We start from the raw sequence: 22,097 nt of genomic DNA, 5'->3' as shown, positions 1-22,097 counted from the left end.
GGTCCCGGCCGCTGGCCCCGCTCAGCTGGCTGCCGGCCTGGGTGAACGGAACCCCAGGCCGGCAACACGCTGAGCGGGCCTGAGGCATAAGATCAGCATTTTAATTTAATTTTAAATGAAGCTTCTTAAACATTTTGAAAACCTTGTTACTTTACATACGACACTAGTTCAGTTATATAATATATAGGCTGATAGAGAGAGACCTTCTAAAAAACGTTAACACGTATGACTGCCACACGAAACCTTAAATTAAAGCGAATAAAGGAAGACTCGGCCCATCGACCCCTGCCACAACCGCTGAAATTAAGCCGCCTCTGGCGTGAGAGGGCAGAGAAGTAACTTGCTGCCCAACAAGGGAAATGGTGACTGAGGGCGCTGTGGAAAACTCCAGTCTTTTAAGGACATTTGGCACTTCTTGCAAGTCCACAAAGAGCCTCATTTCTGGCTTATCTGAAGGATCCACAGCCGAGAAAGTACAGAGCCTTCAGCCTATTTACCTTGGCGGCCGGGAGGACAATCAAGGCACAGGCTCACAAGGAGCCCGCTTCCAAGCCAGCAGGATCCAGCCCCAGTGAGGGCGGAGCACAGCTCATGACCCCAGACAGCAGCCAGGGCAGACCTACGGCACGCAGGGAGCAACTTCTTCCCATGCCTAAGAGGGGAAAGGGGGCTCCGTGCGGGAAGCCGCCCCGGCCCCGGCCCCGTGCGAGCGGACGCGGGCTCAAGTCGCCTCCTGACACCACTCAGCTCCCTCTGTGCACGGCTGGGTCTCCCCGACCATGGCTGCTGCCTGGGTGTGGTCGCTGGCCAGCCCTGGCTGGCGGGGTTCTCCAGAGGTCAAGTCCGGCCTCCTGCGCTGAGGCGGGACCAAGCCAAGCGGGCCCAGCCCTGGCCGGCGTTTGCCCAAGCGGGTCTTCAAAACCGCCGGGGATGGGGGATGCCACCGCCGAGGGCGGAGCTTCGCTGTTTGGCTCCCCGCCCGGCGGCGCGCCTCGCTGCGGGCCAGCCCGAGCCGCCGCGGGTTCGGGGCCGGGGCCCGGGTCAGGCTCGGCCGAGCCCGCACAGTTCGGCCCGGTCGCCGCGCGAGCCGCGGGGTGGCGGTTCGGAGCCGAGTCCCCGCCATGGAGCACCCCAGCGGGCCGGTCGGCCTGGAGGCGGCGGAGCCCCGAGCCGAGCGGCGGCCCTCCGGGACCCGCAGAGTGGGCGGTGGGTGGCTGGGGGGGCGGCGGGGCCCAGGGCAAGGAGCCACCGGGCCCAGCGTCCCGCGGAGCTCAGGTCCCCCCAAACAGCCCAGGCCCCCCCGTGCACCCCAAGCTAGCCCAACCCCCCCCACCAGCCCAACCCCCCCGGGCACCCCAAGCTAGCCCAGCCCCCCCGAACAGCCCAACCCCCCCGTCCACCCCACGCTAGCCCAACCCCCCCACCAACCCAACCCAGCCCACCCTCCGTCCACCCAAGCTAGCCCAACTCCCCCGTGCACCCCAAAGTAGCCCAATCCCCTCAGTCCTCCTCCATACACCTCAAGGTAGCCCAGCTCCCCTCCCACCCTGGCATTGAGCTAGCCCAGCCCTGGCCCTGTGGACCCCAAACTAGCCCAATCCCCCCCCAGCCCCCCTCCATACACCCCAAGCTAGCCCAGCCCTGGCCCCAGGCACCCCAAACTAGCCCAGCCCAGCTTCTGTTCACCCATCTAAACCAGCCCATCCTTGATGGCTACCATGTCCCTTCACAACCTGTGGGGTCTGTCCCTGCACCTCCCATCATTGTGAGCCCAGCTCAGCCCAACCCTGCCCGGATCAGTCTGGAAAGAGCAACCTACCCATCCCCTGCTGAGCTCATCCAGCACCCTTCAGACCCAGCCTCACCCATGGCTCCCTCTCCCCCATGCCCTTGGCCATTCCAGGCCTTGCACAGTCCAGCCTAGTCCACCTGTTATTGATTATTGTGTTTGTATAGCAACAACAACATGGTAGGCATTCTCGAGCTAGGTCCCTGACTAGGTTTAGAGGGACAGGGATGACTTAAAAACAAAGAAGAGGGGATGGGATGCAGCCAAAGCAGTGTCCACCCCCTTCCCATTCCTGCAAGTGCTTCACCTGCCATCCCATTCTTTGAACAATCCCAGCACTCAAAGGGAGGGAAATTCCCCAAGCATGCACATTCCTCTGATTTGAAAGCTCCTTCTTTCACTGCATATAAGAATTTCAAAACATATTTAGGAAACCTCAGGATTAAAAGGGGTTTCACTTTACAAATGTTAAAAGGCCTGGGGATTTTCTCTGCATAGTTGGAATCTGGTTTTAATTTTATTTTTTCTTTGAATATGTATGCCCCTCCTCTCCTTCCCTGCATTTTTATTTCACATGGTTAGGTATTGTGAAACCTCGTCTGACCTATAGCAGAGAGCTAGAAATGAAAACTACCCTTCAGGAACTGCTAATCTACATCATTTTCCTTACAGATCTATGTATATGTAAGTCCACCAATGAGCTAAATGAATTATAATGCATGGTTTTCAAATATTTTTTGGCTTACAAAGCTAGAGCTACACCTCTTTCAATGTATAACATTGGGCTAGGAAGGCTGAGAGTTACCACCACTCAGGGCTGGTCTACACTATTGCTTAAGTTGATGTAACTTACATTGCTCAAGGGTGTGAAAACGACATTCCCTGAGCGAGGCAGGTTAGGTCGACTTAAAGCGCCGTCCACACTGCATTGTGTTGGCAGGAGACGCTTTCCCACTGACACAGCTTCCGCCTATCACCGCGGTGAAGGTGAGATAGCGTTCTCCCGTCGGCAAAGTACGTCTTCACCAGACGCACTACAGTGGCTCAGCTGCGCTGATGTAGCATGGTAGTGTAGACATGCTCTCAACCTCCCACCCCTTTGACTTTCAGCTAGTGGTGTGGTTTCATTTGCAAGTGCCCCGCCAAAACTTTTCTTCCAGAACAACAGTTAATGAAGATAGTACCCCATTGTAAAACTGAAGTAACGCTTAACTGAAGTACCATCAGAATCTGGACTATAACAGTAAAATGAATTGAGATGAAAGGCACTATGAAATTGGAAAATATTATACACCCCTCTGGTGCTTAACAAACTTATTTCCTTTGATTTAAATACATTCTAAACAATGAGCTTTGGCACCTTGTAATGCATGCAGGGCCCCAGTATATAGTTACTGTGACAAGGTAAACAGGTACCCCAGGTGGCTTATCTGCTTAAAGTATTTTAAATGAAAGTGTATAATTTTCATTTGCTTTTAACAAACCAAAAGTACCTCCATTTTTAGGTTGTTTCCAGGCTACTACTTTTCCAGTTTGATGTAAGCAGCACTCTCGGGCTATCACTGTGCTACCGGCAGTTGTCTTCATCCTCAGGCCTCATTTTACAATCAAGCCCTTTCTTTCTTCCTTGCTAGTGACATTTGGCATGGTGAACACGGACATGTATTACCTGAACAAAGTTATGTCAAATCTCTTTCTGGAAACCTCTGGGTCTGAAACAGATAGAAGTTCCTTCAAGACCATAGGCAGCATGGTTGATTTCTGGAAGGTAAGGTTCTAATTTTAATTTTTTTGTTGGGAGCTGACTAGGAGGGCAAGCTTTTAGTGTTATTGTGCAGCTTCCAAGGTGTTAGCAACAGTGGAACATTTTGTATACAAGGCTTATCCAGACCAGAAGAGGCCTCGTGGTACAGAAACCTATGTAGTGTCTCACCAGCTAGAGAAGGGTTGAACTACTCTAAGTTTGTAAAAGTTCTGAGTACAAATATAAGCATTTCTGATAGACTAACTATAGGAGGGGATGTTCATAATTGTTCTTTACTACTCTCGGTTTTAGGACTGGGATAATCAGAGGAAAATAGAAAAGGGATTACTTTGATTTTACAGTTGTCTCGATTTTCAATTGCAAAGAAAGCGGCAAAGAGTCCTGTGGCACCTGACGAAGTGGGTATTCACCCACGAAAGCTTATGCTCCAATACGTCCGTTAGTCTATAAGGTGCCACAGGACTCTTTGCTGCTTTTACAGATCCAGACTAACATGGCTACCCCTCTGATAATTGCAAAGAAGTGACTTTCCTGGGGTAGGTTAGCACAGGACAGGTCCTAACAGCTCAGCCAAGAGGAACATTCCCCTTGATTATCTGGTTTGCCACTGGGATTCCACCTAAGGTATGTCTACACTGCAAAAATAAATAAATTCCTGAAGCAGCGAGTCTTAGAACTCGAGTCAACTGTCTTGGGCTTTCACCATGGGGCTAAAATTAGCAGTGTAGATGTTCCCTCTCAGGCTGGAATGCAGACTCTGAAACCTGGTGAGGAGGCAGAGTCTGAGAGCCAAAGCTCTCCGGTCTGAGTGGGAACTTCTACACGGCTACTTTTAGCCCCATAGCACAAGTCAACGTCAGTTGACCCAGGCTCAACTGCTATGGATTTTTCTTCAGTGTAGACATATGCTATGGCTATGGGTATGTCTACACTGCAGTAGCACACCTGCGGCTGGCCCATATCAGCTGACTTGGGCTCACGGGGCTTGGGCTGCAAAATTGCAGTGTAGATGTTCGGGCTGGGGCTGGAGTCCAGGCTCTGTGCCCCAACGTCTACGCTGCAATTACATAACCCACTGCCTGAGCCCTGCAAGCCCGAGTCAGCTGACACGAGCGAACCATGGGTGTTTTATTGCAGTGTAGACATAACCTTTGAGTCTAAGCTTTCATATAAAGCTGGGTGCAAGATGCTCACACAGATTTTTACCACTAGATGGGGGACTCAGCTCAGTTTGCTGTAGCGTCCAGGCAACATTAGAAGACACAAAGATTGTAATTCTAGGACTATTTTTTTTTCCTAGTTAAGATTTAAAAGCAGTGGAATCTGATAACATCAGTATGGGGGACCCATGCCGCACCTTTGATCACTAGTTGGATCCGTACAATTCTGAGCTCCCCCAACACATGTATTAATGCAAAGTCTCCGTCTTTCAAAAGACAGAGCAAATTGTAATATGCATTCTAGTGCCAGGCTGCATCAATCATATTTTTATTGGTTCTAATTAGCACTCACCTAAGCTGTAACATTCTTTATCAGCAGCTAAGTAGCTCTTAGAAAGGGGGGGAAAATTCTTTCCTGCTTTCAAAAACAAAGTCTGATCCTTTTGATCAAAGCTCAGTTGATTAATATAAGCCAGGAGCAAACCCTTAAGTACATATCAAAACTGGTCTTTGGAAAGTCAGATTTGATCCCAAATAACCAAATGGTCATTACAGAACTACATGTAAATGTCACAGTTCAGGGCAACTACACCCATATTCTCTCCATGGTCCAGCAAGGGCAACCACTCTAGGCTCCCAGCCATCATCTCTCTTGGGTGGAAACCTGCATCTTTCTCCCTCCTGACTGAGGTTTTTTTTTTTCCAGGCAGCACAGTTCCCTGCCTATACTGTGATATTCCCAGCAAGACAGTGTGCCCAATCATGCTAGTATCTGCACTTTGCTTTCTCTTCGAAGGCCATGAACAACATGATTGCCAGAAGCTGGGAATGGGCGACAGGGGATGGATCACTTGATTACCTGTTCTGTTCATTCCCTCTGGGGCATTGGCCACTGTTGGAAGACAGGATACTGGGCTAGATGGACCCTTGGTCTGACCCAGTATGGCTGTTATGTTCTTACAACCTATCACACTCCACTGTTCTTAGCTTTTGGAGAACAACTAGGTTTTCTGCCTTAACTTGTAATTTCTAGCCTTTTATCTGAGAGCTCTATAAGGAAGATTGGTATCTTAAAAAACTTGCACTGAAAGTGGCCTTTCCAGCTCCTCTTAATTATCTAATCTCATTGTGTTATGTAGTTTGCAGAAGGACCCCTGCTTGATGGTCTGTACTGGGACACATGGTACAACAACAACACATTGACTAGCTACAGAAACAGTAGTCATGTTTACTATGAGAACTTACTTTTAGGAGTAGCCCAGATTCGTCAGCTAAAAGTCCGCAACAACACATGCGCCATCTATCCCTATTTCCGAACATTTCTGAAAGAGTGTTACCATGAGTACCGCTATGTAGCTGAAGATAAATCTGATTTTGGTTTAAAGAATGGGTCTGTGTAAGTACTGTAGTCTTCCACTTTGGATTTTCTTACTATTTACTTTGGATATAGGTTTAGAAGACATGTAAGGTTTTTAAAATCCCATGACTTTCAATGAGAGTTGGACACTTAATTCCCTTAGATGTTTTTCAGAATTCTATCCATAAAACCTAAAAAATGCTCAGTGCAATTTCCATTGTCGTTGCTTTACTGCACAGATTATCTCAGTGATCTAACCTTGTTATTTCTAAATTGATACAATTACACACAAAATGGGACAAATTCTTCACTGATTTACATTGGTGCAGCCCCACTGATTTGGCACCACAGATGCACAGTTAAAAAAAAAAAAAAAATACTATGGGCTATGGACTATGGGACCATGGACCAAAAATACTATGGGACTATGGACCAAATTCAGCACTTGCATAAGATGTATGTAACTCCATTGATTTGATTGGAAAAGCATCAAATTATGGGAGGCCACTTCTGGTCTGATACTAATGCCATGCAGACAGAGGTAAAGCTGGCTTTTCAGACCTCCAGAAGAATTCTTCAGCCATTACTACACATTTTATTTTGGATCATTTAAATCCATTTAAAGAGAATGTAAACTGGATTACTATAATAGCAATAATCTGTGTGCAAACATGAGATGTTCCATTTGGATATAGAAGGTGTAAGCTATTATTTCATCTGCTTTATCATGGGAGAAATTCAAGCTCATAAGTGCATCTGTCTTTGAAGAATGTATTGACAACCCAAATTAGATATATGTAAATCTTCCAAGGCCAAGTCTCTATTCCATTTTTCCTAGTGAGGAAAGGATCATTTAGGAGCCTGGATTACAGTCCAAAATACAGTAGTGGTTGAGTGAAGCATAGGAACTGGAAAATAATTGGATACATTAGAAACTTCTTCCAATCCAATTTCCCATGAGCTGAGCTCCTTTATTTCCTTGTCTCCCACAGATGGACGTATTCCTCTGCCTCCTCATTAGCCCCCTGGCACTGGGGAGCTATTGGCCTTTACAGCGGCGGAGGATTTATGTTCACCTTACCTAAATCAAAGAGTGAGAGCATAAGGAAGCTTGCATTTCTCAGACGTAATGGCTGGCTCACTAGAGGAACAAGAGTCGTATTTATTGACTTCTCAGTGTATAATGCTAACATAAACCTCTTCTGTGTAGTCAGGTCAGTGCTTACATTTACTCCATCTGAAATCCCATTTACTAAGGCATTATACTTCTTTAAGAGTGAAATAAAAGGCGGTTTACCTCCAGCACACCCTGTTCTGGGTTTCTCACCCAGCAGTTGGGAAGACAGCTAATTCTTAAAACAAGAGCAAACGCTTGTACCCAGTCCTGCAGAGGGTGATGCCTAGCTGTATAGCTGATTATTCCCATGGGGCAGGACTTGACTGAGTAACTTTTGCACCATCAGAGCATTGGGTATTAGTCTTGTCATCAGCTACTGAAGGAAAAACACAGAATCCTGAACTTAGGAGTTGGCAGAGTGTCTGATCTGCTCAGACACCATTTAATTAAGATCAGTGCAAACAGATGGAATATTTTAACTGACAGCACCTATTTGGATTGCGTGCCACATGCTTTTCTTGTTTTGTCTTCAGCCTATTCCATTATACTCCCTTTCTGGATGACTGAGAATTATCTTTTGAGGAAGAGTTAATGGAAATGGGAGTTGTTAAGCTTGCTATTTTTACACAAGCATTTTCCCTTATTGGATCATGTTTTAATTTTAAGGACAAAGACTTAAAGTGATGCTGTCTGATCACTGAAACCAGTAACAAATACAATCCTGTCTAAATCACTTCACAGGTTGGTAGTGGAATTCCCAGCCACTGGTGGTGCTCTTCCTTCTTCGCAGTTTTACTCAGTAAAGCTTCTCAGATACGTCACTTACTACGATTATTTCCTTGCCTCTTGTGAAGTCATCTTTTGCCTCTTCATCTTTGCTTTCATCATCCAAGAAATTTTAAAAGTTAAAAAACTGAAAACAGAATATTTTAAAAGTGCCTGGAACTGGCTGGACATGCTGCTGGTGTCGGTGAGTACTACCCAGTCCTGGCTTCTACCTGCAGGTTTGAGATCTCCATCGGAAGCTACGAGTTTGGAACAAATGGCCATTGTGAGATGTGACACAGATGGCCAAGAGAGAAAACAGTCCTGATTCAGTTCTTGGTTACAATGGATCTATCCAATTTAATATAGTGACAAGGCCATGTTATCCAATGGGTAGGGCACTGAACGAGGGTTCAGGAGAGCTGGGTTCTCTACCCAGCTCTGCCATGGATGTGCCATGTAACTTTGGGCAAGTCACTTCCCTTCCTTGTGCCTCTCTTCCCTCTCACGCTGTGTTGTCTTGTCTATTTCAACTAAAAGCTCTTCAGGACAGGGAGTTTCTCCAGCTGTTTGTACAGCACCTGGGGCCTCTTGACGCTACCAAAATGTAAATCAGTGATGCTCAGTCTGAGGCTCGCGAGCCGCAAGTGGCTCTTTTCAGCACATGATATTAAAACACTGTGATTTAATTGTTAACCAATCAGGATGCTTTTACTATATTATTAACCAATTGTAGTTGATAAAACAACAATACTTGATCAGTCATTTTGCTGTGAGAATTTATATTTTATATATATTCATTCATTGTTTCATTTACTATTTTTATTATAATATAAAAATAGTAAACGAAACAATGAATTCACACTACTGTGACTCTTCTGGGTAATGTTGATTACTAATTTGGCTCCTGAACCACTGAGATCTGAGTATCACTGATGTAAATAATTAAAAATAAATCTGATAATACAGTTTCATAATTAATTTGTGACCAAACTAAACTAGATGTGGTCCGTGGGTTTCTGAAGCCTGATCCAGACATAAGTGGGAGTTTTTCCATTAAGTTCAGTGGACTTTGAATAAAGCCCCTGGCAAGCTGCCAACGCAGCCCTCAGGCAGGAAAATTTGAACATCCTTAACATACAACCAGAATGTTAGTTTGTTGTGGGGCTAAATCCTGAATCTGTGCTCAGGGCCGTACTGGCCCACGGTGTGGGTTTTCCCCACCCATACAACAGAAAACACAAGTCTCCACTGACAGAGTTTCCCTTAAAGAGTTTTGTTGAAGAGGTGGTTATGGGGTGTCACACCCCCACCTGACTGGTAGGGAATTCTGATCCCCCTCAATCCTCCACACTGCTTCCTGGTCCAACCCCAGCCCGCATAGGAGCCTGGTTCTGATAGGAATCTGTCTCATATGGCTCCCTCGCCCCAGATCCTCTATCAGAAGATGGTCCCTAGCAGACAATTCAAGGGGGAAGTAATTTAGTACTGCCTACTTACTCATCCCTTATACGGTTGGTGGGGGACAGTGCTCAGAATCATGCCTGTCTGACCGTCCAGAGCCTGGTCCTGTTGGGACATCCAGGGAGGGGCTTTACAAGGTCAAGAGGGCAGCGGTGAAGGAGGAGATGGCACAGAGGTGACACTTCCCCCCTTCAGTGGACTCCTTCCCTGAACATGCCAGCTTGACATCACACTTCCAACACATTCCTGTACTCATGTTTCCATTCAGTGTTCCTGATGAGTCTTGCCAAGCTATATAGAGTTTTAGGCTAATGATCATGCAGCTGGGCACGATTAGAGCATTGAAGAGGAGAGGGGATATCTGGACCATAGTCTGACTAGCCTCTGCTTTTATTCAGCTGTCTATCTTTGCCATTGCCTTCAATATGTATCGTACTGTAGAGGTGTCCTTGCTGATGGAAAGCCTGCTCTCTAATGCCTATGTGTATCCAGACTTTTATTTCCTTGCATACTGGCAAACCCGTTACAACAACATGATTGCTATCAATGTCTTCTTTGCATGGATAAAGGTACCAGTTCTCCATTTTTCTACATTGTACACCAGAATCATAGTACAGTACTGCTAAGTGTATTGTAAATCTTTGCTCTTACATCTTCAAGGCTGAACTGCAAAGGTAGAGCTAAAAGTGACAATTCTGTTTATAAGATTCTAGAAGAAAAACAGGGTATCTGGCTGTTTAAGGAACCATCCCCAAGGGCCAGTCACATGCTCAATCATTACACAACCGTTGTCCTTCTAAAGACAAGTTTCACATTTTGGATCCCATGGCTAAAAGGCCTGTCTCCTATACAGAATCATTGGCCTGCTAGACTAAGTGGGGAATAATTGTGCGCAAACAGTGTTTTAAAACTCATTTATTCCCTAGACCTAGTTTTTACAAGCTCTGAGCTGGCCTATACTGATGGCACAGCCATGATAGCTGAAACTGTATTTAAAAGCTATTTAAAAATAAAGTTCATTTTGTAGTGCACATAAGGTCTACTACTAAGTACAGTGCTTTAAAAGAAAGATATGGGCAAACTGGAGAAAGTCCAGAGGAAAGCAAGAAAAACGATAAAAATGTTTAGAAAACCTGACCTATGAGGAAAGGTTTAAAAAATTGGGCATGTTTATCTTGAGGAAAAAAAGACTGAGGGGGGACCTGTTAACACTCTTCAGATTAAGGCTGTTACAAAGAGGATGGTGATCAATTGTTCTCCACCTCCACTGAAGGTAGGACAAGAATTAATCAGCTTAATCTGCCGCAGGGGAGATTGAGGTTAGATATTAGGAAAAACTTTTGAACTATAAGGATAGTTAAGCTCCAGAATAGGTTCCTGTCAAGGTTCCTTCTTCACTCTGAACTCTAGGGTGCAGATGTGGGGACCTGCATGAAAGACCCCCTAAGCTTATTCTTACCAGCTTAGGTTAAAAAACTTCCCCAAGGTACAAACTTTGCCGTGTCCTTGAACAGTATGCTGCCACCACCAAGCGTTTTAAACAAACAGGGAAAGAGCCCACTTGGAGACGTCTTCCCCCAAAGTATCCCCCCCAAGCTGTACACCCCATTTCCTGGGGAAGGCTTGATAATAATCCTCACCAATTGGTACAGGTGAACACAGACCCAAATCCTTGGATCTTAACAATGAAAAATCAATCAGCTTTTTAAAAGAAGAATTTTAATTAAAGAAAAGGTAAAAGAATCACCTCTGTAAAATCAGGATGGTAAATACCTTACAGGGTAATCAGATTCAAAACAGAGAATCCCTCTAGGTAAAACCTTAAATTACAAAAAGACACAAAAACAGGAATATACATTCCCTCCAGCACAGCTTATTTTTACCAGCCATTAACAAAAGAAAATCTAACGCATTTTCTAGCTAGATTACTTAGTAACTTAATAGGAGTTGGAAGGCTTGCATTTCTGATCTGTTCCCAGTAAAAGCATCACCCAGACAGACAGAACCCTTTGTTTCCCCACCTCCAGATTTGAAAGTAGCTTATCCCCTCATTGGTCATTTTGGGTCAGGTGCCAGCGAAGTTACCTTAGCTTCTTAACCTTTGCCTCTGGCTGGGAGGGATTTTATAGCACTGTATACAGGAAGGTGGTTACCCTTCCCTTGAAATTTATGACAGTTCCCAAGGGAGCATGGCAGGGACATAGCATGGGAATACCCATCACTGGAAGGTTTTAAGAAGAACAGGGTGGACAGATACCTGGCAGGGATGGTCTAGGTTTACTTGGTCCTGCCTCAGTGCGAGGGGGAAAGAGGGAGGAAAGGGGAGAATGGACTAGATGACCCCCTGAAGTCCCTTCCAGCCCCGCATTTCTAGGATTCTATTATTCTAAAAGTGTCTGGGCCAGATTCTGTGAAGGCCCTGAGTTTGGCTTCCATTTGTACAGACAAAAATTACTCCTGTACTTTTCACTGATCTATATCTCTGGCTCAGACATTTGTAAAGTACCAAGCACTGTAGTAGATAGGTGGCTACGAATCAGAAGAGTGCAAGCATGAGGGGAAGCACCGGGAGAATAGAAACTGCTTTTTTTAAAGTCAGGCCCCAAGCATTTAAATAAGCTACAGCAGACTCTCTAATTCATGTGCCATTAATGTAAAGAGGGGAAGTTTGTGGCTCTTGGTGCCATTCAGTCCGCCTGGCTGCTGAGCATCACACAAGAATACAAATCCGCTTTTGAATACATGACTTGTCATCTTAGAGACTCAAACATTTGGGGGAGAAACCTCCTTATCAGCACCCCCACACACACACTCATACATGGATCGACCCTATTCTGGAGGCCTTGAATCATGGCTGTTAGCTGCTGCAAGCCAAGCTGTCTTGCCAGGAGTCACCATGTGCCACAGACTTGATTACAAGCCTCAGCATCCAGTAGGAGCGCAGTCCCCCTCAGTGAGCTTTACTGAGCAAATGTATTTGGCCACCAGCCCACAGAGCAATCCTTTCCCCACAAACACGTCCAGTCCAGCTCTAACTGAAGATTCATGCTATCAGTATTGATTGGACACCAGACTTAACCCGTAAGTAACTGTAAACAGGCAACACTCCAGTATCGTATTAAAGAATGTACAATATGTTTTGGTCACCTCCCAGTAATAACTTGATCTGTTCTCTTCCAGATATTTAAGTACATAAGCTTTAACAAGACGATGACTCAGCTGTCCTCCACTTTATCCCGCTGTGCCAAAGACATCATTGGATTTGCCATCATGTTTTTCATCATATTCTTTGCATATGCACAGTTAGGCTACCTGGTCTTCGGGTCACAAGTTGATGAGTTTTCCACTTTTCAGAACTGCATGTATGCAGCTTTCAAACCTTTGCAGTGCAGATACCCCATTTACTGGGCATGCAAACAGCCTCCCCTCAGCAGAACTTAAAAATACAGGCCCCCTGCCACTTATGCTACTGCAGTAATTGTACTCTCTTCAGGTAATACGAGCACTGCAAAGCTCAGAGCCCGGCAGCCCATCCACAACCCCTTCTGGATTTCCTCTAGAAAGGCATTCTCAACCATCTTGCTGCTGCTACAGCAGACCAGATCAGATTCCAGTTGGCACCTGGAATCAGGTTTACTGCCTCCAGTACCCAATATGCTTCCAAATCAACGGTATATGCAGAGTCTTGGCTGAAAACAGCCCTCATTCCTGACAGCAGGAATAATTTGTGCATGGGCATGTGGATAGGACTGTTGCCTGATCTGCAGCCCCAAATGTACTCAGAATCATGCAGAACACATTCCCTGACCTCTAAGCCATGCTCCATTCTGCCCTGTGGGTAAAAATCAGAGAGAACCTGCTGAGTAATCACTCTGATTTTACAGGTGCCAGAATCTTGGCAATGAGTTTCCATCCTGCACTGCCTGTATCAGCCATAATTTTTATTGCATGGGCATACGCACAGAGCTAGCCAGTGTTTGGCTTCTCCCTTTCTAAACATTTATCTTCCAGAAGTTCTTTAAATCAGTAATCAAAATACCTTACAAAATAACCCCTTTAAGACTTTAAAAGAAGGTCACACAGTCACAATATTTCTGTTATTTTTTCTCCAAGTTTTACACAGTTTCGCATAGTGCTGGGTGATTTTAACTTTGCAAGCATAGAGCAAGCCAACCGAATTCTCGGCCCCATTTACTTCATCACATTCGTGTTCTTTGTGTTCTTTGTATTGCTGGTAAGTGGTGTTTTAGTTATGAATAATAATAATACATTTACAATGAACACAAGTCATACTCAACCCACAGACTTCACTATGTGAAAGGAGAGCACACCAGACTTGGCCATGTCACTCTTATGGAGGGTTTTCATGTGACAGTGACTGCTAGGGCCTGCTGTGTCTATGCAAGCCTCTGTGTTTGCTTCAGAGTTAGCCCAGGTTCTTACCGTCGTGTTGCCTTTAACCCTCCTCCCATCTCACCTGAGTTTAATGGTGGTTTCAACCCAGGCTAGCTAGCCCAACCGGAGGCATGGGTTAAAACTCTGGATCCTGGCTTTCATTCGGGCTGGTAATCCACCCACTTTGCAGTGAGTGGACACAGATTAAAACACTTGAGTGCTGATAGTCTTCCAGTGCCTTCGCACAATTGCCCGTATTCCCAGAAGGAAAGAAGATCTCCCACAATTCACAGGGAAAGAATCAGAGTGACTCAGTTTACTGCAGCACAAAGAACAGTAGACCATGCCGTCAAAAGTCTATCAACACACAGAGGAGTGCAGCACCAGTGAGGACACAGTAACTCTGGTGTAGCTTTGCAGCACAGCTGCTCACACCATGGGCTAGGTTAGCCCAGGGCTCAGTGAAGACAGACCCTTGCTGAGCTAGAGCTGTCCTCCATCAAAGAACATCACAGCACTGAATACAGGGATAGAGGTAGGAAGAGGCAGTCTGTAGTTCCATCTAGGGTGTCACACCCTTGGTATGATTCTCCTTTCCTTGATCCTCTAGCTGCACCTTTGATTGTGTCTGTTACTTACACCAGTGTAAATGTCAGCAGAATTTGGCCCTTTTTTCTAACCAGTAATCCTTAATACAAGGACACCGGTGCCCAAATGGGCATAGTTGCTACCCCTAGTTTTCTAGAACTCTGCTGCAGCAGCATCTGAAGCTGACTTTAGTGTATGTCCCTGCCAAGCTCAGCACAGAAAGACTCCTGAGCACATCAGGGAAAAAGAGAAGCGGAGTCAGAATAGGGAAAGAAGGGTGCTAGATAAGAACCTAAATAGATCTGAGTAGACTCAGAGAAGCAGAAATAGAATTTACAAGAGAAAATCTCCAAATGCTTCCTTTCTATGCAGAACATGTTCTTGGCTATTATTAATGACACATATTCAGAAGTGAAAGCTGACTTTGCAGTGATACCAAGTAAAGAATTTGAGATCAGTGACCTCATTAGACAGGTAAGTACATACCTCTATAATGCTCTCGTTTAAAGGGTCACACTCACAATAGAAATATTTTTTCCAAGAAAAAAAAAATATCCACAGAACTGGTTAAATGCCTGTTCTGAAATCAGTTAGTCTGTAACTATTTAAGCATACTCTGAATGTGTTTCTGCAGTTTTAACAAATAGATGAAAGCTTACAGGGTACATCTCTGAGACCTCTAATGAGGGCCCTCGTGGAAAACTTGGGAAGACCAAACAAGCAGAAATTAAAATCTTTAACCCCCACCCTTCAGCTTTCAGGCTATTTTTATACAGCATAGAGGAGCAAAAAAGGGGTATAAACTGCTTTCAGCTTGAACTTTTCAGGTCACCTTTAGGCCTGAAATTAAGACCTCTTCTTCCCCTCCCAAAAAGGATGCATGTCAAGGAGAATACGCTGAACATTAAACAGTTGTGTAGGGATGATCCAGTCGAACAGACGACCCCAGGAATGGAATACAGCCATCCTGAGATCACTCCTTTATCAGAAAAATCACTATCCATTGGGATAAGGTTTGGGGTCTGCGACTGAGAATTTGGTCAATTGGATGTGTATGAAGTGTGCATTTTCATGGAGCTCACTGCAGGACCAGGGCTTCCAGCCGTGTTTGCTTGAGCTATCTGCATATATGTGCAGAATTAATTACTAGGCTCTTGCAACCATTCCATTTTCCTCTGGGGTTTTGTTGGCTTGAGTCACTAATTTCCCTAAAGCCGGATTCCAAAAGGGAGCTGGGTGCTCAGCTTTGCTGAGGAATTGGCCCACAACATGTAAGAACATTTTATACTAGGTTGTTCAGGCCCCACCAAGATGGCTTTATAAATCAAAGTGGTTTAGGTTCATAATTAGAGGGGAAAAGAGAAAACTTCTTAAGATTAAATCGAACATAGCAGAAGAAACAAGAGGCTAACTGGATTCACTTGTATATTGTCTTAGTGGATCCCACGAGGCCTTTGACTATAAAAGGCTAAATTTTCGGAGCTGAATGCAACACTCATAGGATTCATTTCTAAAGTGCCGATACCTCACGTTGAATTCAGGCATTACAAGCTTTTTGTGTCATGGCTTGTGAGGAAGCATTTCTCTCTGTAGAAGACCCGATTAGACTTTAACTCACTTGGTGCATTTTCCCCTTTCTTTAAATTGTGCTCAGAGTTACAATAAAGCCCTTGTGAAACTCCGGCTGAAGAAATCAAAGATGGAGGATTTGTATCCAGCAGGTGGAAGCTTGCAAAGCATGAAAACGTAGGAATCCAGCCCTGGCATTTTTTTCTTTAACTTTCAGTAAATTACTTTTAATCCATCTACTTAATTTTCAAATACACTCTAATATCTGGAGAATAGTGCAGGAGGAAGAGTGAGTGAACTCTGTGACCCAGATCCTCAAAGGTATTTAGGAGTCTAATTCCCATTGATTTCAGGGGCACGATGTCCTCATTTTCACTCTTCGTTTCCTGGGTACGACTCGCAATGATAGCAGCAGGAGGGCAGAATGAAGCTCTAAAGGTGTTTCGCACTGTAATTTGGTGATCATAGAAGTCAGAGATGGGAAGATCCTGCCTGTGCTAAGGGGGATGGACAAGATAAGATTGCTCCCTGGAGTATATTTTCATATGATCTCAGCCCTTATCCCTAAATCAGCCTTAATAGTCTTATTTAAAATAAAAAAAAAAAAATGCCTAGCTCTGTTATAGTGCTTTTCATTCAGCTCTCTCAAAGAACTTCAGAAAAATGATACCATTTTACCAGTGGGGAAACGAAGATTAAACATTAGATTGAATGAGTTAATAAATGAGACTATTAAAAGCTTTGGTTAAATTGCAGTGGTTGCCATTTAAGTAGTAAATATTTTCATCTGTGAAGAACAGAAAAATATTGTGACTTATTTGCACCGTGATATGGGGAGAAGAATCTTCCATTTTTAATAGCAACCTCTGCATAAATACTTACTGTAGCAACTATTGCTAACTCACTGTGCTGCCTACACCTTTCAGAAGAGCCCACTGTAGTCTTTGGCTGCTAGGACACACAGGGCCAGCTTCAGAATGGTTTCTTTGCTCGCACAAAGGAGAATGCATGCTCAGACATGCATTCATGTGGTGTCTGTGATGATATGCGGGCCCTTGGTATGAATGGGACTCTGCATGGTCCTTCAGTCATTACAAAATAAACTACTGATTTTCATCCTGAAGGATCTTAATGCTCTAACATCCTCACTGCCAGGAGTGAAGGTAAGAGTTCCCAGACTGGTTCTGGGGTGTTTTCTTTTTTCCCGAACAATAAAAAGGTGAAAGGAGCATCTACTCTCTCTCCTGAATGAAAGCTCGTTTCTGGCCTGAGAAGGGACAGCTGATATCCATCTCCTTGGGGAGCGGTTAAATATTGTCCCTTTCTTGGGAGTTTCTCATTAAAAGGCCTTCTTAGCACACTAGATGGATTGGAGCCATATTATTTATGTGGACCCATAGCCAACCAAGTACTAAACACTCCCCACCCACCCATGCCTTGATCCCCAAGTCTTGCGGGAAGCCTGAGGTCTTCAGCCCTGAGCAACAGGGCTAAGGTTACAGGCCCCCCAACCTGGGGCTGAAGCCCTTGGACTTTGGCCCCGCTGCCTGGGGCAGTGGGGCTTGAGAGGGCTCAGGTGTCAGTCCTTCCCCCTGGGATTGTGTACTAATTTTTGTTGTCAGAAGGGGGGGGGGTCACAGTGCAATGAAGTTTGAGAACCCCTAAGCTAGGTGGTTTTAGCTCTTGCATCTTCTCTGTCAGTAAAGTCCTCCTATTGGTACTATGACTGCCAAATTTCCTCTATTCAATGGCCCGTTCACTGTTATGAGGACTTACAAAGGTCCATCAGTGTGTCTTGTTCATTACTCTCACAAGACAAATAGTCCAAGCCATCAATCCATCTCACAGACCCGTCCTTTTTCTTGCTAGAGAGATTTCCCCCCATACCCTCCTGAGCCTCAAAGGCGTACTCTGACATGATTTTCCTTTTTTAGTATGATGGATAGCAAGGGGCATTCTGCCTCCAAAACAGATGATGCTCTGAAGCTTTCCAGAAGATCTAGTGTGGACGAGAAGGTAGACTTTCTTTCTCTTTTTTTCTTACCAAAAGGCATTGACGTTATTTTAGATTTTACTCGCAATGGTCACTAAGTGGAGAACATGAGGAGGGTTTCAGTTGTATGTTGATGTAACACGCTAACATTTTACATAATGGAAGTAGCATTCAAACTTGAACGCGGTGAAATGAGTTTTCTAGTTGTATTCTCTAGCCCTCAGTGAAAGGTCATCCACAGTGCCACTCTGTTCAGGGGAGGCCAGGCATCAGAAGAGCAGAGCTGCTGCCAGCTTGAATTAAGTGCCTTTGCAGAGACCGTAGGCTGTGGGAACAGGTTCTCAGCTAATGAGTGGATCATTTAACCAAATGTTGAAGCAATACAAGAAATAGAAAGCAAAATGCTATATAAGGGGCCTGACTGGATCAGAGCCCCGATCTGCTTCCAAGCATCAGAGAGAGCAAGTGCTTCCACAGGTTTTATTTTGTGCTACAGAAGGAAGCGAAGAATTCCCAGGGGGCTTGTAAAGTCCCTACTGAGGCAATAGAGGGTCACTGCTTCATTGCAACCTTGTTGCCTCCCCTTGAACTATTTAAGAGTCCATAAAAATGGAGCTTTGACAGCTGCTTAGTGGAAACTGCCTTGCCCCTGAAAATTCTTTTATTTTCTCTACTCATTTTGTAACATTCCCTCTCCAGGTAAAGCCATTTTGGGGCCTCTCCTAACTCTGAATGAATATTTATATTTATACCCTCCCCCTCCCACAGTTTTGGAAAGATCTGATGTAGAATTCCCTTTAAAAAGAAGAGACGAGACCGCCAAAAAGCCAGAGAGCAATTTTCCCCCTACAGCTGCATGCTTCCTCAAGTACCTACAGTGTGTGCGTGGGAGACAGCTAGCTCTTTATACAATGGGGCTTTTCTTCTGGAAAACATACCCTTTCCTCTGTTGAGCAGGGTTATCTAAAGTCACCACAGCTACAGCAGTGGAAGGAGAAGCTTAACCAGAAGTATCGCTCTGCTGAGAATAAGGAATTGGCCGTGGCTCCTCAGGACCAAGTCTCTCCTCAGGAATTTCAGCAGTATGTCTTTGTCATAGTTGGACAGAGTAGCACTAGCTACTGTGTCTGTTCTAAGTGGGAGGAGGAGGTAGAAGTGCTGGCCCCTTGCAGAGGAGCCTGGCAGGCTGCGGGGAGAAATCAGCTTGGCTCATCTCCCACCTCACTACACTTTCGTTTTTAATATTCATTCAGCTGAGGTGCAGCAGCCTATTCTCAATGGTCACCTGTGCCACTTTTTAACTGGGGTTTTGTACCAAGTCACCTGAGGGACAAGTAATCAGGTCAGCACCCGTTAGAAAGAGATTGTGCAAATGCACACAGGCCTCCTGAGAGAGAGAGCAGAAGGGGCAAGTGGGAAGATGAGCAACTTCTAAATCCTGCCCTTCTTAAAATCTGTGAGGATCAACTGACGTGTATTGTAACCAACATGACCAGGATGGGGATAGAACTCGCCACCTTCACTTACACAAGCAGAGGTTTCTAATCACCAAAGTTCCAGTACTATTCTGTGAGCAATAGTACGCGGCTGTGCCAGCGGCTAGACACCCAGCTTTGCATAGGGGTTGGTCTACACGGGAAAGTTAATCTAGTAGAAGGTAAGGGGTAAATTTAAAAACGCTATAACTATTCCAGTATAGCTTATTCTGAAGTAGTTACTCCAGTCAGTTTCCTCAAGTCTCTTCCACCAACAGAAGTCGGTGCAAAAAAAAGACATCACCTCACCCACCTGGTCTCTCTACAGCCCTAAGTTTGACATTCCATCCAGCAAAGGGCAGGGCAGTAGTCTCACTCACCGTCGATTACACCCACGCGGCTTAGCTACACGAGAAGGTTTTGCTTCTTTAAGCATACCAGCATTGTTAAAGCAGGAAACTGTAAGCAGTTACGCTGGTGCGTTTAAAGGTGCTTATTCTGGGCATGGCTTATTCAGGCTCAGGAATCTAAATCAGCTATACCCGGTATAAGACACCTTTATACTGCTAGAACTGCATCCAGAGGCTGGGTTGTACCAGTAAATCAGTTAAAACACACACACCCTATGCTGGAGTCTGAAAATCATGCTGCAATAAATAAGGACAGGAGTGGCTGAAGAATTCCCCTCACCATGGACCAGGTCCAAGGCCATCTGACGTTAACAGAAAGAATCCCACTGGTATCAGTGGGTGGGGATCTGGCTCACCATTCCTCATTGCCCATGTTTTACGTTTAGTTGTGGAGAACAGCAAGTGACAAAGAGAGAGAGGAACAATTTGGGGAACACTAAATTATTGGGAGTAAATAGATGTTTTATATCTACTGTACCGAGAATACGGGGCATAGGGGGTGAGGTATACCTCAGCGCAGAGACTGGGCAACTCCCTCCCCTCGTCGGCCCCGACACACCAGGCTCAGCAGGGAAGCAGCACAGAAGCTTGCTGTCCTGCCAGGGCCCCATTAAGTGTTGTGGGAAGGGACCAATATGCAGAGGTAAAGAAAGGGGTCGTGGTGACATCCCCCCCACCTCCCATTCGCTTGGAAGTGTCACAGTCGCTGCCTGGAGAGGTAAGCTGAGATTGTAAGCTCTTTGGGACAGGGAATGTCTTTCCAGTCTGCATTTATACAGCACCAGGGACAGGTCACTTACTAGGATCATCTGAGTATCTTTCACTTAATCAGTTCCCTGCCACTGCAGCGCTGTAAGACTATGGTCTAATTATTGTCTATGGCAGGCTTGGTGTGGAGGTGGCTGCATGGCCTGTGATATACAGGAAGTCCCGTCTGGCCTTGAACGCTCCTGGCCCATGGCTGGGATTACCACAATACAAATAACGAGGATGACTTTTACAAACAAACAGAGTTCTGAAGACCAGACAGTGCCCCCTGGGTACAATTTATCGGTGCATTTTTATTCTGTGCTAGACTTTTCAGATACGCGACGGAACTGGAGAAACGACTAAACGAGGTTAACATGAAGCTGAGCAGAGTTCTGAAAGGCATGCCTGACCTGAAAGGCTCTCCAGACAAGAAACCGAGATAGTGAGGTATAAAGGATGGGCCTGTTTGTAACCCCAGATGGGCTTATTTCTTTGCTGACTGAATTTCTGAGTCATCCACAGGAGTCTCTCTCTCTCTCCTAAGCTCCTGCGTTTCTAGACAGGAGGAACAGGGACCATTTCTCTTAACATTTTTCTTAAGTTGAAACAGAGAAATTCAGTGTTAACCCCCCTACCTCCCTGTAATTGTGAACCAATGTGTTCACCAGGACTGAGTGAAATTCATGCTCCCCCAACCCCCAGTCCCACTCCCACACAAACACACCAAAAGCCAGAGTTAGTCAGGCTCTGTTCAGGAATCTCTGATCCCCAAGCTGCAGGCAGGGCATGGAGCTGCAGGAGAACCCAGCTATGGCTGTTCTAGCCAACAGGCTGGATCAGGGTGGCTGCCTTTTCATATCCCCTAAAAGACATTTTGAGTCAAAGGATCCATGTAGTTGCAGATCCTACAGTCCCACTCTGGTCTGCATTCTACCACCTCCCCCCTTATATGGGGGCTGCCTGGAGACAGCCTTCATGGGGCCGTGGCTGCAGAGACTTCCCCGGTAGAGCTCCACCACTCAGAGCACTGGTCCGGGACTCAGCGAACCTCGATTCTATTCCTGGCTCTTCCATAAGCCTGTTGGGTAAACTTGGACAAGTTGCTGCAGTTCTGTGCCTCAGTTTCCCCCATCTTTGAAATAGAGATAATGATACTGACCTCCTTTGTAAAGCACTTTGACATTTACCGCTGATAAGAACTAGATAAAAGCATTACAGACTTTTCTGTGTTACAGCAGATCCTGCCCACTGAAAAGGATGGCCTTCCTTTGGCTCCCACCTCTCACAAATTAGCTTTGTCTCACCTTGTCCAACAAAATCTGATTCACCTATAAAACATCCAGTCCTTCTTCAGTTGAGCCAGTAGGGGGAGCTTTCCTCTTTGCTTGCCAAATCAAAGCAGCCAGCATCGATTTTAAACAGAGCAGCCTGTCTTGGAAGGTGGATTAGGGATTTTTTTTTGTTGTTGTGGGTCCCCCCCATGTATTTGATGCTCATGGG

General features: G+C 45.4%; 1 protein-coding gene across 1 annotated transcript; it reads left to right on the top strand.

Moving 5' to 3' along the window:
- The first annotated feature begins 1,121 nt into the window (after positions 1-1,121).
- Positions 1,122-21,040, top strand: PKD2L2 (polycystin 2 like 2, transient receptor potential cation channel). The gene is made up of 14 exons (XM_077824680.1): positions 1,122-1,206; positions 2,372-2,473; positions 3,424-3,557; positions 5,854-6,110; positions 7,064-7,285; positions 7,930-8,158; positions 9,816-9,986; positions 12,598-12,779; positions 13,531-13,651; positions 14,773-14,874; positions 16,055-16,146; positions 17,904-17,985; positions 18,920-19,044; positions 20,923-21,040. The coding sequence occupies exons 1-14, from the start codon at positions 1,122-1,124 to the stop codon at positions 21,038-21,040; spliced, it is 2,022 nt and encodes a 673-aa protein (XP_077680806.1).
- The last annotated feature ends 1,057 nt before the right edge of the window (positions 21,041-22,097 follow it).

Source organism: Eretmochelys imbricata, chromosome 8 (assembly GCF_965152235.1).
Source record: "Eretmochelys imbricata isolate rEreImb1 chromosome 8, rEreImb1.hap1, whole genome shotgun sequence".
Taxonomy (NCBI): Eukaryota; Metazoa; Chordata; order Testudines; family Cheloniidae; genus Eretmochelys; species Eretmochelys imbricata.
Note: the sequence above shows the minus strand (reverse complement) of the source record. Positions and strands in the feature narration are given on the sequence as shown.